The sequence below is a fragment of the Pholcus phalangioides genome, unplaced genomic scaffold (assembly GCF_987345545.1).
Source record: "Pholcus phalangioides strain wild (caught in Gottingen) unplaced genomic scaffold, Ppha-v1.0 ptg000017l_1, whole genome shotgun sequence".
In the NCBI taxonomy this organism is placed as follows: domain Eukaryota; kingdom Metazoa; phylum Arthropoda; class Arachnida; order Araneae; family Pholcidae; genus Pholcus; species Pholcus phalangioides.
In genome coordinates, this window is record NW_028301610.1 from 33554473 (window position 1) to 33572930 (window position 18458).

The 18458-nt window shown below is 36.9% G+C and overlaps 1 protein-coding gene across 3 annotated transcripts in view; it reads left to right on the top strand.

Annotated features, from left to right (window-relative positions):
- The window catches only part of LOC149072936 (nuclear pore complex protein Nup133-like), a 335975-nt gene that overhangs the window by 265692 nt on the left and 51825 nt on the right, over positions 1-18458 (top strand). For all 3 annotated transcript variants that reach the window (XM_089246206.1, XM_089246208.1, XM_089246207.1), the window contains exon 28: positions 6830-6905. In XM_089246206.1, the coding sequence (XP_089102332.1) occupies positions 6830-6905 (76 nt within the window). The remainder of the gene's footprint in view (positions 1-6829; positions 6906-18458) is intronic.

The window sequence follows — 18458 nt, forward strand, 5'->3', positions numbered from 1 at the left end:
TGCAGAGTTAAAATATAGTGCCTATGACCAGGAATCGCTAGCCGCTTATTCTACAGTACGGAACTTCCGATATTTTTTGGAAGGCAGGAATTTTGCAATTTTCAGTGACCATAAGCTGCTCTGTTTTTTGTTCCACCAAAGATTAGAGAGGGCTTTCCCCTAGACAAATATATATATTTATAAATACTATTAACAAATTAATGATAAAGAATTAGAGAAGTTGCATGGTTCGCAATGTAGTCTTGAAATAAAGGATGTGCTTCATAATTTGGAAAATATTTTGGTTGCATGTAATGTCTACCCAGGAACGCCAAGACCTTATGTCCCAGCAGACCTTCGACATCAAACATTCGATTCGGTACACTGACTGTCACATCCTGGTGTTCACGCAATGGTGAATCTGATGTGACAGAGGACATTTGGAAACGTCTCAAAAATAACTGCAGAGTGGGTACAAGCGTGTATACCTTGCCAAAAAGCCAAGACTCAACACCATACTTGTGCTTCTCTAGGAAAATTCCCTCCTGCAGACAATCAGTTGATAGTGATCGACATTGTTGGACCATTACCAACTTTTCAAAGTTGTCGATACTGTCTAACTTGTTTCGATAGGTGGACTTGATGGCCCGAGGTGATTCCAGTTGCAGATCAATGAGCAGAGACCATAGCTGGTGCATTCCTGGCTGGAATGCATTCCATCGTAATTCAGAGGCCTCAATTCGTTGTCACGCTACAGATAAGTGGGTGGAAAAACCTCCTTTGATTCTTTTTGGATTCCATTCCAGTTTGCGTGAGGACGTCGGATGCTCCTGAGGAGAAATGGTGTATGGAACTGTTCTTCGTTTACCAGGAGACTTCTTTCATTCACCACGGAAAGATTTAACTGCACAAGACTGACACGAGTTCATATCTCATCTCAGAGAAATTATGAACAAGTTACATGCCGTTCCAGCGACTCGCCATGGCAAAGAATCAATCTTTGTTCATAAAGAACTAAAAAAAAGTGCACGCACGTGTTCCTGAGAACTGATTCGGTACGTCTCTTCAAATGCCGTTTGAAGGACCCTATCAGGTACTAGAAAGAAAGGCAAGAACTTGCACGGATAAAGGGTAAGCCAGTCACAGTGTCTGTAGACCAAGTAAGACCCACATTCTATGAAGCTGATCCTTTGCCGGGAAAAGCAAGCTTCACCGGGTGACCAAAAAGTATTCTCTCGATCTGGCAGAAAAGTCAGATTTGTGCTTTTACCTGCTCACTAATGGTGGGGAGTACTGTGACGGCATTGCATTCCATATGCAAAGTGATGCAATCATTTCTAGTCATCTATTGCTATGCCCTCATCCACTATATAAGAAAGTCGCAAACTTCAATCAGTGCTATAATATTTTATTGCAGTATATTTTAACATTGTTTTGTTAAATAATAATTTTTGTTCAAGTTTAAATGAATTATGTTAAGTTGGAAAGTTCTCTGAGTTTGACGTTCTTGGATATGCCTCTCGTTTAATCAAACAGAAGCGGTCAGGTTGAGACCTTTAAACCAACTAAAAGTACTTCATTATCACAGTAACCACAACTTCACTATTTGGATGAACAGTCGAAGTGCTATTACATGTTCCAGGGATACGAGTCCAATAGAAACACTGTTGAGAGTCCAGGGAAGATGTAGTTACATCTCGAAGTTTGTCAGCAAGATCCCATCATAGACGAGAGGCATTTCCTTGAGCTTTTACATGGAGACTTCCGCATGGGCAGAGAGCTGGTGACCAGGAGGAGAAGTAAGATGACTCGAAGCACGTTACTGAATTAGAAATGCATAACGTCGGAAAAAATGCTACTCAACGCACAGTTCTGAGAACGAATTGGGATGAAATGTGGTGAAGTGTGACTGTATGTAGCACCCATTGTTGGTATATAATGGGGAATTTCCCCCATTGCACATTATTGCAGGAACCAATCAGTTTCGAGACTCAACCGCACTGAAATCAACATAACTTTTTGACAGACAAAATCTTATTTGCCTATTTTTATGAAATAAAACAGTATTGCATAATTTTGATACTCAGAATCTGGCAACATTGAAAACATAAACATTGAAGAAGTTTCTGGGGTCTACAACATTAGGCCTATTGTATATTGAGTAATTTCATGACAATATTGGCCACAAAGTTTTCCATGGCCCACCATAGGCGTGAAGGTAAATATTTCACTAATTTAAGTATAATTGTATTTTTCAACATTTTTAAATTGAAAACATATTGCACATATATCATATTTTAACTGAGGTAGACGACGACTCTCCACTGGGTTCCCACCTGCGATACGCAGGGCCCCTCAAGTTACACCCTGACTCGATTGTTTTAGCTCTCATAGGCAACGTTCCCTCTATAATTTTATTTTCCCCTTAATTTTTTTTTTCATTCATGTGCAGTAATGCAATCTGTAAAGGAATTCGCTCATTCATGTGTATTCTATTCAAACAGTGTTATCTTTTTTTGACACACATTGTGACAAATTACATGTCGCATTTCCAAGGTCAAAAGCGATTATCATGAGCCAACACAACAAGAGTCAAGATTATGAACTCAGAATCATTTAATCTCAATTTAACAGAATTTACGGATTTAGAAAAATTTTGACAATTAAATACTTCACCCACAACATTTCACGATTCATCAGTCTGTGGATAATAGCTTATCCAAGCCATGGTATGGAAATCCACTGAGATGTTCAGAACCAGACTGATATTTCTTTTCCATCCTTTGACCTTATGTGTTGAAGCGATACATGTAGACTCGGGAACAATGGTGAAGGGGAGTAAGCCCATAGCTTAAAGATACTGACTACCCAGGTGGAGTTTGACCCAACAAGTTAGGTGGTTATAACAAGTTATTCTACACTCCTAGCTGCTAGGCTAAAAGATTACACTAAGTCAAATCCACACTGTCTTCAAATGAGAATGCTGAGCATTAACAGGTTAAGGCAGTGGTTGACAACTAAACTTAACCAGCAAGCTACTTCATAACGTTTTTGCATACATAAACTCTACTCTGATTTATGGTATGAACCAAAGTCGCTGACTTGAAAGAAACATTGAAATGGCTAGTCGTCCTGTATATGCGGGAAACAAGTGCATACGCAGAATAAGGAAGTTGCATTGCATCATTTTTTTCAGAAAGTATTGGGGGAGGAGGGCTCACAGCCCCCTTAAAAAATTTATTGGGGTGCTAAAATGACCTCTGCCACTAGTTTATAATATGAACTCCTTAGAGACTAGAATCCAGAGACTAGAAACAAAACTAACATAATTTCTTCCATACTATCACCATATGTGAATCTTCCTACTTCAAAAAAAATAAATAAATATTGTATAGTCTGTAGCAAGTATTATATATGCATTACCCACACACATATTGGAATTTCATCAAAATAATACAATATTTTAAGGAATAGAAGGGGTTGTTTTGTCATATTTTTGTCAACAAGAAAAAAGGGTTTTTTTTACTTCCATTTATAAATCTTCAAGAGATCAATTTTCACAAATTAACTTAGAAAATATTTGAATCACTTAATTCAAAAAGGTCATTTTAGTCACAAAAACTTTTTTTTTCATAGACAGCAAAAAACTCTCCAAGACTGCAGAATTTTTTTTCCCCAAAAAGACTTTCACAAAGAAAGGGGAAAAAAATATATGCACAACATGTTATAGACTGAAGTAATTTTTGATACACTGAGTTTTTGCATATGAGTTGATAAGGGGTAACTTGGTTATCTGTACTGACAACATACAATGAAGCTAAAACTAAAAGTCACTAGGGAAATTAGTATTGTTATGTTAAAAGCGCAAAAATAAAAGAAATTCATGCATGAAAAAAATATACATATCAGCAAATCAAAAAAATACATGCACTGAGTATAAAAAATAGAGGTGGCGGACAGGAATTTATTTGTAAAAAAAATAAGCAAATCGCTACGGTGAAACACAATCAAAATGCATAAGTTTATGTCTGAGTATTAAAATCAGTTTTAATATTTGGTGTGTTAGCAATTTATTGTTGAAGTTGTTTAAAAGCAGGAAACCGTGTTATTTTGCAATTCAATAGGTAAAAGTGTTATAAATTTTAGGAGCAATGTAAAAAAAATGTTTGTAAAAAATATTTTTTCTATATGAGGGAATCTCAAAGACCACATGAGGTCGTCTCAAGGAAACATTCATTTTGGGTGTGCAGAGATTTTTGTTTTTGTGCAGAAAAATTATTGCTTTATAGAGGACAAGTTGTCATAGGTTTAGGATATATTTATTATATAAAGAAATGTCATTTGAAGTTGAGTATCCTAAAAACTTGAGAAATTTGAATTGAATAGTTATAATTTGTAAACTAAGTTGATCTTATAATCGCAGCCCCATGTAAGTAGACCATATTGTAATGATGAATGAACCCAGGCATAATAAACAGAGTGCAAGAAAGTGTGATGAACAATTCTTTGCAAATGGTAAAACTTATACAAGAAAAATCTGAGTTGTTTCGTGATTAATTCAATGAGATTTCCATTTCAAATTAGAATCAACGTAGATACCGAGATATTTCCTCGAGAGGACCTCTCCTAGACATTGACAATTGCAAGCGTGAAGTGAACAACCTGCTACATGAGATTTGAGAGCAAGATTTGAGTTGGGACTTCCCCTGAGGCAAAAGTGCATAAATTTCGTTTTGTCAAGATTTAACCTCCTATCATTCTGAGCAAACCAATCGTTAATAATTAGAAGATCTTGCTCAATTTGAGATATCAATGTAAATTGATCGTCGCATGAATAAAGAATTACAATCATCGGTGTATGTAGTAATTTTACCGAAAAGTTTTAAAGTACAAAAATCATTGACGAAAATAATCAAAAGCAATAGACCCAAAATGGATCCCAGAGGTACTCCTCTACCAATGTTCAAGTGAGACTAAAGGAATTGTTAATTTTAACATTTTTTGTTCTATTTCTTAAGTATGATCTGAACCAAAGAAGTGGTTCACTTCGGACACCAGCATAATACAGTTTACTAAGTAAAATTTCGTGATTTACGGAGTCAAATGCCTTAGAGATCAAGAAAATAGCTACAGTTTATTTCTATCAATGCTACTGTAAGTAAATTTGCAGAAATTTAGTAAAGCATATTCGGTACTTCATCCCCGCAAAAATCCATATTGATTAGGAATAAAGAAATTGTTAAGTAAAAAACTAACAAATCTGCTTTTCATTGCAGATTTTATCAGTTCAGAAAAAATTGGTAAAATCGAAATAGGACAATAGTTGCACAAGTTATTTTTATCTCCAGATTTGAAAATAAGAATCACAGTAGCACATTTTGATGAACAAGGAAAGCTATTATGGGTGATGGAATTATATATATATATATAGGGTGATTATAAAAAAAACTATCCCTACATATGGGCCCCTAACTATCATACCATTTACAGAAACTGAATGAAATTTTGGCATAAGGTATTTTGATGTATGCGCTCAAGAATGATATGGAAAACAACAGTGTCACTCTAACATTTACGGTTACAGTGAGAAAATTTCGAAAATATCAAATGGCAACACCAAGTTTTTTGTATTGGAATGTGATCTCCATTGTGAAAAACCCTAAATAGCATTCAAACGGCAACTGTAGCATGAAAATCACCGGCGGTAGATAAGCTAAAAGTGAGGACAACCAATAAGGACAGAGAAGCAGCATAAAATAAAGCATTTTATTGTGTTTCACAAATTTTCCACATGACCTTGTGGAGGACTAATCAGGCTGGGATCTCAGCCGAAGAAACGGTGTGGCGAATGAAACAAACATTAATGCTCTGGTGCACGGCAAAGTCATTTTTACTCTTTCCTTGCCTAGCTCCTGGGATTTTCGTGCTACAGGTGCCATTCCAAGGCTATTTAGTGTTTTTCAGTATGGAGATCGCATTCCAATACAAAAAACTTGGTGTTGCCATTTGATATATGGTATGATAGTTAGGGGCCCATATGTTGGGATAGTTTTTTTATAATCACCCCTTATATATATATATATATATATATATATATATATATATATATATATATATATATATATATATATATATTATATACAATATTTATGAAATTTGTGAGAAATTGTACGTTTTTAAAACTGAAAGATTTTAAAATCTTAGTGTTAATCCCATCATAATCCGAAGTATTCTTTCTACAGATTAAATTTACAACACTTAGTGTTTCAGAGCTTTCAAGTGGGTAAAAGAAAAATAAAGTGGAAGATTGGGTTAAAAAATTTTTAAGCATAAATTTTTTCTGCATAAATTTTTAAGGTTTAGATAAGTATCTTTTATATAAGTATATGTCACCACAAAATGAGATGCTCTTTTAACATTTTTCTTCTAAAGATGGAGTTGGTGTCTACATGATACATTACCCTGGATTTGCTTCTTCCCTGATGTTTTGTCTAAATATCACTAAATTCACAGAAGATTCTTTTGGGGATTTTTTTCCTCTTTTTTGAGATTGCAATCAATCTTCAAGTTTAACTGTTACTATCCTAACAAAATATTAAGCTGTAATTTATTATTTCATACATTTTTATTATGAGGACTCTGAAAGAAAAATTATAGTAAATATGGTACTGCAAGGAGGGTTGGCAATCTACTAGTCAGTCAGTGATCAACTGTTTCCTAACTGCTGATTTAAATCTTGTTAATACAAACAATTTGATGAATTATCATGGATTTATCTTGAAAGACTACTAAGTAAATATTTTAAGATTAAGTATTTAATTTGTTGATGCATTATTTTTTCTTCTAATAGACTTTGCTGAGCTTGGCCAAGCTTGCAGAATTTTCTGCTCAAACTCAAAAAAATTATGATGAAAACCGTATTCAAGGTGCGTTACTTTCAATGAAATATATACAATGAATGTTTGTGTGCCTGTTATAACAACCCCCATATCGCTCCATCTAAAACATACGTTATGTCAGATGGTCATTATAATGAAAGGAAAACATATAGGAAAATTGTTACATGAAAACATTTGAGACTTATCTTACCAGTTGTGATAATAAAATGGGATCACTATAACGACCGTCAACTGAATATATTTCCACACACATCATATATTATGCTAACAAAAGAAAAGTGTGTAATAAATACAATACTCTAATGCATGATAGTCAACCTATTCTTACATTTATAATTCAGATTTTAAGTTATTTTGTTCATTCAATTTCTCTTTCATTTTCTGTGGACTTCTTATATACACTCATGTCCATAAATTAAGGATAATGCCAGCTCCGGCAAATAAAGGTTTAGAAACAAAACAAACGTTACTTATTCATAAAGCCCATTTATTACACAAAAGATAAAGAACAAAAACGATGGTGTATGTATGATACCATTCGTAAAAACTATGATTTTTGCTCCCTGGAGCAATGGTAAAAAATATCTCCTTTACAAAAACTTACTATTACATGGTTGGTATGATGGTTAATACATTGTATGTCTCTCATGCAATGAAATACAGTCCGTACAGTGCCTAGGCATGCTGAGTATCAAATTATCGATCTGATCTTGGGGAAGATCACCCCACTCAGCAAGCAATGCTCTCCGAAGTTCCGGTACACATGTAGGAGGTGGTTGACGGGCTGCAACTCGTCGGCCAAGCATGTCCCACATATGCTCCATCGGATTCAAGTCAGGTGAGAATGCTGGCCATTCCATACGGGTTATATCCTCAGATTCAAGGCATTCGTTTACGATGTTTGCTCAGTGAGAACGGGCGTTGTCATCCATAAACACAAATTCTGCGCTCATGGCACCCCTACACAAACGTACATGTTGTTCCAGAATGATGTCCCGATAAATTTGGGCTTTCATGGTTCCGGTTTGAACATGCAGATCTGTTCTGGAACCCAGTATAATTCCACCCCAAACGAGCAATGCTGCACCACCGTAACGGTGTCGTTCAATGATGTTGTCTTGGTGGTAACGGGTACCTGGCGTTCTCCATATGAAAGTCCGACGGGAATCAGACTGCAAGCTAAACCTGGACTTGTCGGAAAACATCACACAAGCCCACTGTGACGATGTCCACATCGCTGCCGACAGTGAGTTGCCGTGAGCGGAACACATCTGACGCCTTACAGAACTCTCGTGAACAATTTTACTCCTTTGCCCCCATTCCTTATATACCCCCCTCTTACACTCTCGTCATTGTGATGTACTATCGGCATCATCTGGTGGCTTCCTGAAATTAGCATATCATTCTTGCAGATGTGTGTGATAATTCTACTGGTGAAATTTTTACTTTAGATTTAGATTTCCGTGTGATTCTGAATTATCCTTAATTTATGGACATGAGTGTATATGAGAATTACGTATAGTTCCCCCCTCCCCCATGCTAAATACATGAATGTGCAAATTTTCACTTTTTTGATTTATTAGTAGTTGGGTCTCATTTTGCTAAGTTTCATCAGAAAAGCAAATGTGTATGGAGAAACACATTAAAAACATTTTGACACTAGGTTTACTGGATGGGTCTTTTTTTTTTTTACCCATTTCAAACTTCATGATTGAAATTATCGAAACCGTTTAGGTTTTTCTCTGCCACTTGTACTGACTTTTATTCAGTTAACGAGATGAGTACCTATCAAAATTTGTCTTCTTGAAAGCCTTCTAATTTTGAAGTTCTCTATGTGGTATACCTATCTCTACTGATACAGGTAAATTTAATACATTAGTAAAATAAGCGTTAACGCCAGGAAATTAGCTCTGTTTATGCGCTACGTATTTGTGTTGGAAGACCCTGATGCAGAAAACAGATAACCATCGGAAAAACTAACAAAATTCAATCTGTGAATTGCTGTCTTAGGGTACACTATGCAAATGAGCAGAGCATTTCCTTATTCTATGCAAATGATTTAGCAGCAACAAATGTATGGATTCTGTACAAAGAATGTACTGGATCAAATTTATCCATAAAGGATTTTCTTTTCCAATTGTCCGAAGAATTTGCCGGTAAAGGAAAAAGAAGACCAACAAAACAATGATTGTTCATTGCCAAATACTCCACAAGGTTGAAAGTCTTGCCAAATGAGATATTGCAACAGAAACAAAACCAACAACACCTGTACAGAATGTAAAAAGACTGTTTGCAGAAAATGTGTAAGCAAAATTAAATACATCTGTAAAACATGCATGGAGTAAATGTAATGTAATATAATGTTAATTATAAATTTTATGTACACATACATATATCTCATACTTTCATTTATAATAGTACGATTACATATAGTAGTACAGTAATACCTCTGTTTTCGTTGACTTCGATTATCATCGGTTTCAGTTTTCATCGATTATTTCTGTAAAGAATTTGTCTCGGTTATCGGTGGTTACCTTGGATTTCATCACCGTGCCCGCTTGACCTCTCTCCTAATATTCATAGAATAACATGGATAGAGTAAACATTCAAATGTCATCTCCAATGTTTTAGAAATTTTTCCCATTTGTGTTTCTAGCATAAGGGGGGATGATATGTGCTGGAAAATAACACTAATGTAGAAAGAAGTCACTAATTCCTTGGAAGGGAAGGAAAAAGATTACTTCTGATAGTTTTTCTAAAAAGAAATTTGTTTGGCTCCTAAAAATTTTGGTGCTGCCTAATTTTTTTTCTGATTAGTCTAGCCTTGTATTAACATATTGCATCATTCCTCTGAATTTGATAATCACCTCATACCATAAATAAATAAACTGGCTTTAACATGCTGAGTAAGAGTATTCTACTGTCTGTAATGAGAGATACTCATGGAATGTTTCACTTCCAGAAACAAATACATTGAGTCTATCAACATGTAAAGGTAACAGCATTGAGCAATGGATACATATTTCTACTTTTTTATGTTGGTTAAAATATAGCGCCAGTCCCAGTGAATCGAATGGAAATCAGTCAGCAAGTGTACCAAAAGTAACTTAGACGGGTGAGGAGTTCCATTGAACCTAGCAATACAACCGAAAAACTATTCTACTGTAAGAGTAAGATAAAATGTTCATTTGAGATACATAATTAGACCATCTTCATGATTATGTAGAAGACCTCTGAATTTCTTCCCTCTTTGTTTTTGATTATGTGAAAATCATAATTTTGTTTAATTCTTAAACTTTCAGATATCATATGTAATCAAAACTGTGGAAAGCACCATTGTATGCTGCATTTGAATTTCAAATACACTGCTGGCCACCCAAATTGCAACACCAAGAAAGACAAGAGATATCGCAACAATATTTATTTTGTAGATAACATGTTGACCAAGCATCAAATGATTAAATTTATAGACTTCTGTGAAGTGTGGTTCCTGCCAAAATCAGTAGCCAGAGTAGCCGCCATTGTTGGAGATCACCGCTGCCACACGCCTCGGCATTGATTCAAAGAGACTTTGGATGTGTTCTTGGGGTACAGCAGACCAAGCAGCTTCCACGCGTTGCCAAAGTTGATCTGGTGTGGCAGCTGGGGATGTAATCTGGGTCAATCGTTGAGCAACCATGGACCACATGTTTTCCATCAGCGAAAGATCCGGAGAGCGAGCTGGCCAGGGACGCAATTCAATCTGGAAATTGACGAAGAACCTTCGGACAATGCGTGCCCCGTGTGGTCGCGCATTATCCTGTTGAAATATGACTGTGGGCAAGCCCTGAAGGTAAGGAAGGACAACTGGCTCCAACACCTCGGAGATGTAGCGCTGGTTTTTTAAAGTACCGGCAATGCGTACTAGAGGAGTGCGAGAGTGATATCCAATACCGCCCCATACCATAATACCCGATGCAGGACCAGTGTGGCGGTGCTTAACGCAGCTGTTCAGCATCCTCTCTCCACGGTGTCTCCAGACTCGAATCCGACCATCGTGGTGTTGCAGACAGAAGCGTGACTCGTCAGTAAAGACAATTTCATTCCATTGTGCCGTCCACATCCTTCTTTCATCGCACCATTGGCGGCGGAGACGTCTGTGGTTCTGCGTCAAGGGTAGACGAAGCAATGGACGTCTTGCGGACAGACCACTCTGCTGTAAACGGCGTCGAATGGTACGCACAGACACTGGATGATGCGGTACAGACTGAATGTGCTGTGCTATGGTTCGTGATGTGGCTGAGCGATCCGTCACTGCCATACGCACAATACGCCTGTCATCACGTGAAGTGGTGCACTGAGGTGGATGCGATCGAACACGTCGGTCCGTCGTACCCTCCTGCATCCAACGATCACATATCCGCATTACGGTTGTTTGGGTTCGTCCAACACGACTACCGATTTCCCTGAAAGATAATCCACAATCTCGGTAGGCCACTATCCTTCCTCTGTCGAACTCGGATACTTGATCAAAAGATGATCGCTGTTTTCTACGAGGCATAATTGATCGTTTTTTTGAAAAAAACCACAAGAAAAACACAATTGCCGTACTTCAAATCGTCGAAATCTCCAAGCCTTAAATAGCGCTTTGAAGTGGCGCCACAGGCGCGCGTGATGTGTGTCTGCGCTGAAATTCTAATCATTTGCATATCTCACCTCCGCTAATGCATGTTGTAAATTTCATATTATTTGCATGCTTCCTTCAGGGTGTTGCATTTACGGTGGCCAGCAGTGTATTTTGAGGTATCTTTGCCCTATCTCACAGCAGCCGCTGTGTAGTCATACAAGCATTGTGATTGGTTAATAGTACAAAAACATGAATTAGATTCCCTTTGATCACATGGGCAGTCAAAGTTCTCCAACTTCAAGGTGCAAATATGAACCTTTTATAGTTTAAAAAAATACTCATTACAGCAACAACAGTCTGGCCAGAGTTCTCACTGCAGATTACCATTGGCTCTACCATAACAGAGTTCGTACAGGTCAAGGAAAACCAGGACAACCTAGAGCTGTCGGGGAAAAACATTTCTATTAAAAAAAGTTAGGGAAAATAGGTTATTTTTGTTCCGAAACCTGAAAATTTCTGACAACAGACCTACAAGCAGTGGCGTAGCTAGGTTTTGATTAATGGGGGGAGCGAAATTCAGAAACGTTCCATTTTTGTTCCTGCTCTAGGCGCAAATTTTTTTCAATTTGAAAAATCAAGTTAAATTTGTTTTATATTTTTACTTGATGTTATTTTTCAAATAAAATAAGTTAATCAATTGAAAAATAATTTAAATTTTTTATTAATTTAAAAAATGTTAATTATATTTTATGTTCTTATGCAAATACAAACACCGAAAACACAACTGAGAAATCATCCAAAAAGGTGGTTGGAAAAAAATTTAGATGAAAATATATAAAAAATGATGGAGAATAAAAATAAATATATATTCTCTCCAAAATTAATCCAAGATATGAAAGTACAAAAAAAAATCTTTTATTCAATCGCTTTCATCATGTTACACTCTTATTGTAAGCATATATCACATATACACTACTACTCATTCGTACATCCAAAACATGTCTCTATAGAATTTCTAACAAATTTGTGCATGCCAGAAAGTTGTTTCTTATATTATGCATGTCATAGTTATGTGTGGTTTGTATTCGAGAAGTTTTGCTATCTGCGTTTCCCATATTAAAAGTAAAACTGGCAGATGTCTGAAGTTATGCAAATACCGCATTAATAGCCTGCCTGCTCTCTGCGGGAGAAGTTTTCAAACAAAAGATTGGTTGGCATTCATACCTCAAAGTTGGGAAACTGAAAAAAAAACTCACTGCAGTTAACTACCACTGTCTTGCTGGTAGGATTCAAACCTGGATCATCACGATGCGAGTCCATGATGCCTACACAATCGCACAGTGGCTATCACATGCTACTAGATTGCATACGCACAACTAAAGGGTATCATGAATCCATGGGCGGAGATACGAGGGAGGGCGTGGGGGGCATTGCCCCCCATCATCAAAAGTGGAGTGGGCAGATCTAGTGTATGTATATGAATTGATATCATCGTCCCCCCTCCAGCAATAATGACTTTGCCCCCCCCCCCCCCCCCAGACTTCCAAGTGTATCTCCGCCTATGCATGAATACAAAAAGGTTTGGGAACCACTGCTTAGGAATTTCAAACGAATTGGTGCATGCCAGAAATTTTTGTATATGTCAAAAATACATTTATGTATGGCATTTCAAACATTTAATATGCATCAGACAATGTCCATCTTCCAAATCGAAGTGAAAGTGACAGGTGTATGAATCGATTGAAATAATTTTGTTTGCTGGTCTACCGGCTTCGTTTGGAGAAACTGTTTAAGGTTAAGAAACTGTAAAGTTGATTTCTCAGTTGAAAACTTCTCCCTATACCCCTTATTTTTCACCTGCAGAAAATTGGAATAAAGTGTGCTTCATTAAAAAAGATATGGCATTTTGAAGTAAGGTTTAGTGATTTCTAACTGCTGCTCAAGAGGTTAAAAAAAAGTCTTCTCGAACCCCTTTCGTGTTTTACCTTGGGTTTTCTAGGTCTCAAAAGCTCAGCTGTTTTCTAATTTTTCCTAGTTTTTTGACACTGCCCTGTACACAAGCTAGTAGCTCTTGCCAAGGCACCTACAGGTAACGTGGCATTTCTAGGCAATTCTCCTTTACATAAGGTGGTATTTCTAGGAGCTCAAGCTGTACCTAAGGCGCCCAAAGAAATGGTGGTACTTCTTGGAGCTTGAATCAAAGCTATTACTTCATAGGTTCAATGGTCTCTCCACAATAGGTTCCCACACCTGTTTTCTTCAGAAGGCCTTGATGGCCTTTCACAACAGAATTAGCATTTGGTGAACATCATCCTCAGAATTGAGGCACCCATGGAAAGCATTTCTAGGAGCTCTACCAAGAATAACCAATAAGCGAACAGAAAAAATTTACCCCAATAAGCGGGCAAGATTTTGTCTTTCAATAAAGGCGGGAACAGGGGCTTGCTCGGAACATGCTTGAATTTGAAGGGCTTGAGAGCAATTTTCAAAAATGGTAATGAAAAAAATCTCCACTTTTTCTTTTTCTTCTCTCAAATGAATAGTACAACCCCAATCAATGTCAAACTGCAAGAAGCACGTGCATGTATAGATGGATTTTTTTTATCACTCTTTAGTTCAGTTAATGAAGGTAGCAAAATAAAATGTTATCAAATGTTTTTTGGAGATCAAGTCATTTAGGAGAATAGGTAACAATGTATGCAAAATTTTGATTAGGAGAGCAATCGCTCACCCTGCTCCCCCGGCTATGCCACTGCCTGGTAAATTGTTGCAATGAAACAAAAAATAAATGTAGAAACTGTCTCAGAGAAATGATGATTTCATAAGTCAGTGCAGAAAAGTGTATTGCTGCAACCTTATCCTAACTGCATACAAAGAAAACTTAGTAGTGCATACCAAAAGCTTATCGTAACTGTACATGGTAGAAAGCCATGCATAAAAAGTATTAGGAAAGCTCAGTAGCAATAATTTCTTGAGGTGACTTCAGTGAGCAATGCCAGATGAAGCATGTATATATTATGATTTCCATGTGGGTATTTTCTATTTGAAAATGATGAGTGGTAAGAAAACTGTTTTCAATCTAGAATGAGCGGATAAAAACCTGAATTTTGAGTAGGCTGAGGATTGAAGTGGTCAAAAATGCAAGCATTCAAGGCTCACTATACACATCACGCAATGGAGATGATTGTTTACGCAATAGAAGATGCAAATGCAGAAAATATCTTGAAAGTATGGAAGAATTACACTATCGCTGATGCCATTACTGTCATCACTAGAGCCGTGGCAGCTCTTAAGAGAGAAACAGTCAACTCCGGTTGGATTAACCTTTGGCCACAATGTGCGCTCCTGGACACAACCATTTTCATAGAACCAGATGAAGAGATTGTAAAAGACATTGTCACGTTAGCAAAACAGGTAGGTGGAGAAAAGGGTTCAATGATATGGATATAGAGGAAGTTGAATAGCTAATTAATTGCAATTCAAAGGCATTGACCGAGTAGGAATTAATGCAGCTGACTGCTCCTGAAGCGGTTCCAGATGAAGAACAAAGATAAAGAAGTGGAAGACAAGTTCACCTTTCGTAACATAGCAGAAAGGCTTTGCAAGTTCAAACCAGCAATAGATTATTTTCATGACATAGATCCCTCTACGGTGCGTTCATCACGTGTAGAAAAATTAGAGGAAGCCTTGTCAACATATCACAACATACTTGATAATGTGAAGAAGAGACGGCAAACAGAAATCAGTGTTCTTTCAGAAAACATCGCTAAAAACAACTGCACCTTCTTTTGCATTCCCTTCTAACTCTGTGTCACCCTGCTCTTCTCATGATGTTCAATAAACGAGATAAACAAAAAACTTATGGTTTCGGTTATTCGCTGTCACCCAGAGAACGTAACTCCAGCGGATATGTAGGGCCGATTGTATATTAAATTTTTGATTGAAAAATTACCTTGAGTTCTTTGAAAATTTGACTGGAAAAGTCAGGGAAATTTTTTTTAAGAAAACTGGGCTGAAGGAGATATCCACAACTGGGTGAGTCTAGTCCTATGCTTTAAGCATTTGTATTGATTGTCATTGTACAGAATCGTGAAATTATTCATTTGATGAAACATTCACCAAATGTGGTAAGCTACCAATTCAACTTATCTCTTTTCCTCTTTGTCAATAGGTTTTTTGTCTGATTATTCAAATTGCTGTAATTAATGAGAATCCAGCTTAAATGCTGTACACAAAATTAAAAAATACCAATATAATATTCATTTCCCAGTTTCTTACTTCCCATCAAACAAATAACTCTGCTCAATGTACAGAGAACATGTAAAGGTTTTGCCGGTTCTCAACTGAGTAAGTTCTTGTCAGAATTTTCCCCCCCAACTGGAAAAATGATTTCTGATTGTGCAAGAGAGATAAAGACAAGACAGCCACACAAAGCCTGTGTCTACTGTTGTGTGGTGTCCCTGCACTGAGCATCAACCTCTCAGTTATAGAAAAAAATCTCTCTAGAACATGACATAAATTTTATGTTCCAGTTCAACACTTCTTATCCGGTGAATTTAAACTGTAATTGTAAAAGTGTTCTATCATTTTTTTAGGCACAACACTGGTGCTATATTGCAATATTGTGAGAAAGGTATTTCATACACATACTCTCTCATCTTGTCCATGTTTTTTTCCCTCTCTCATGAACCCGGAAGAGAAATATTTTATATCTATAGTCAACGCTCATTTTTACAAGCTCATGGGACTTTTTTGATTATTGTTCGTAAAATGGAAAGTTGGTAAATAGGAGAGACAATGAAAATTGCAGGAAATAAAAAACAAGTTAAGGAGAGATAGACAGCTTTTTTTTAAGCCCAAGATATCAAGGAAAGATATTTTCCTCTATCATTCTGAGGTGTACTCTGAAAGAAAATTCATCTGGTCTCTCCCGGGACATGAATTCAGGCCCTCCTGCAACACGGGCAAGTATGCTACCATCGAGACCACTAGAGACATGACCTCATGCATGAAATAAGGAAACCATTGTGGTGTCTCCAGTGGTATGATTAGTAGTAGCATGCTTGCCTGGTTCGCAAGAGGGCCTGGGTTCTAGTCCTGGCGGAGACCAGGTGACTTTTCTTTCTGAGTTCACCTCGGCATAATATCCAAATAAACAAGTTAGTCAATCACCTTTATTGGTGATTTAAAAAAATATTTGTATTCGCTTGATCACATCATCTTGGTTAACGTAAAATTTGAAACATTTTTGCAAGATAACAGCATGAAAATCTTGCTTCTCTGAAATATTTTAGTGAAGGTGGAATGACTTGAATCCCATGTTTCAGAAATGATTTTTTGTTGATCTTTGATTAGAGTACTGAATGACTTTTTCGGACTCCCGTACTTTTCGACAATTTCTTTTTTTTCTAAGAGTTTGCACCTCAATTTCCCCCCCCCCCCAATCTACTGTCAAGCATAATCTTTTTCCATTTTGTTGATATTGCAAAGAGAAAAGTAGTAGAAAAACAGAAGAGTTAGCTGAAGTAAAGTTCGATTGACTGTTGACTCAGAATGGCCTCGTCAATGATATAGTACTATTTCGCAAACCACCAGTTTATTCAATCATAATTTATACAAATACAAATACAAATACAAATACAACGCCACAACAGGCAAATTGCCCAACGAGGTGGCTGACTTAAGAACATCATGGATCCCCGAGCCCCTACCTACTACTGCTACACCCCACATGCACCCCCCCCCCCGCGAAACCCCCCAACGAATCGGTAAATACGGTATACGAATTTACAAACAGTGAGTTGTATATATACGTTGTCAATGCATCTTTACTTCACAGTCACCACCATCAACAATCAAACCCTGTTTCCTTGCATTTTTCGCAAAACACCTGTATGTTGGTGATGAACAAATTTGTGTTCTCTCTCTACCTACCCCCTTTCCTGGTTTCTGTGTACTAAATGAATATTTCAAGGATGCCAAACCAGAGATATACAAATCATTATTTAGCTGATATCTACATCAAGCAAAGTTTCAATCAATCAACTAAAAGAAACCAGTATAAAATCAATTAAAATTTTCAGTCATTTATGGGGGTTTTTGAAATTAGGGATTTAATTATGGAGAAATTTTCTATTTGTCCTGTTAAGTCACACACCTTCCCTGCCAACAAACCAGTGCGCTATCGCCAAGAGGCTGTTTTGGCGCAAAGGAAAACCTTTCTTAAAGAACAAGCAGGAAGAGAGAAAAAATACAAGTTTTTCTGCCTTCTGGTTCATAGTGATCCAGCGAGGTCATCTTTACTTTGGCTCCAGTAATTGAGATGATGTACAGAGATAAGGGAACTATACCCTATAATCCTAAATAAATAGTAAAATAGTAAAGTAAAGCATTAAACTGCAGTGAATGAAAAAAATAAGGTATGGAAGTGGGTGAACACACCCAACTCTCAAATGAACTGACTATAGTTGAGTGGAATGGAGATCCATTTGTCATCACGATGGAAGCAAATGATTGCGGTAATGCGCTCCGACCACGATTTCCAATCATATGATGGCGCCCCAGCGGTTGGACCACTATCTCCAAGGACATCTTTGCACATGGCTTCATCCTTGAGAAATGTCGCATCTGGAGTCGTTCGTCCCTCTGAACTGTTCTGTGTCAGAGGATTCAGATCTTCACCTCTAAGATTTTCTTAATTTAGACGTAATACCCTGCTATTATTACAACTAAATATGGTACATGAAATTGTTAATTTAATTTTAAGAGCTCTCAATTTCGATTCTTAAACCATATTATGCATTCAGAATTGTTTTTAATTGTGTTGCATAATATCACCAATATTAAAACACCTCTAACTTTGAACCAGTGAGAGGGTAATTATTGATTTAATGTTTTTATTTTAAATTGGTTTTTCTTATACGATCACAAGCCTCCAATCAATTCATTCCCCCCCCCCCATTTTCTTAACAGTC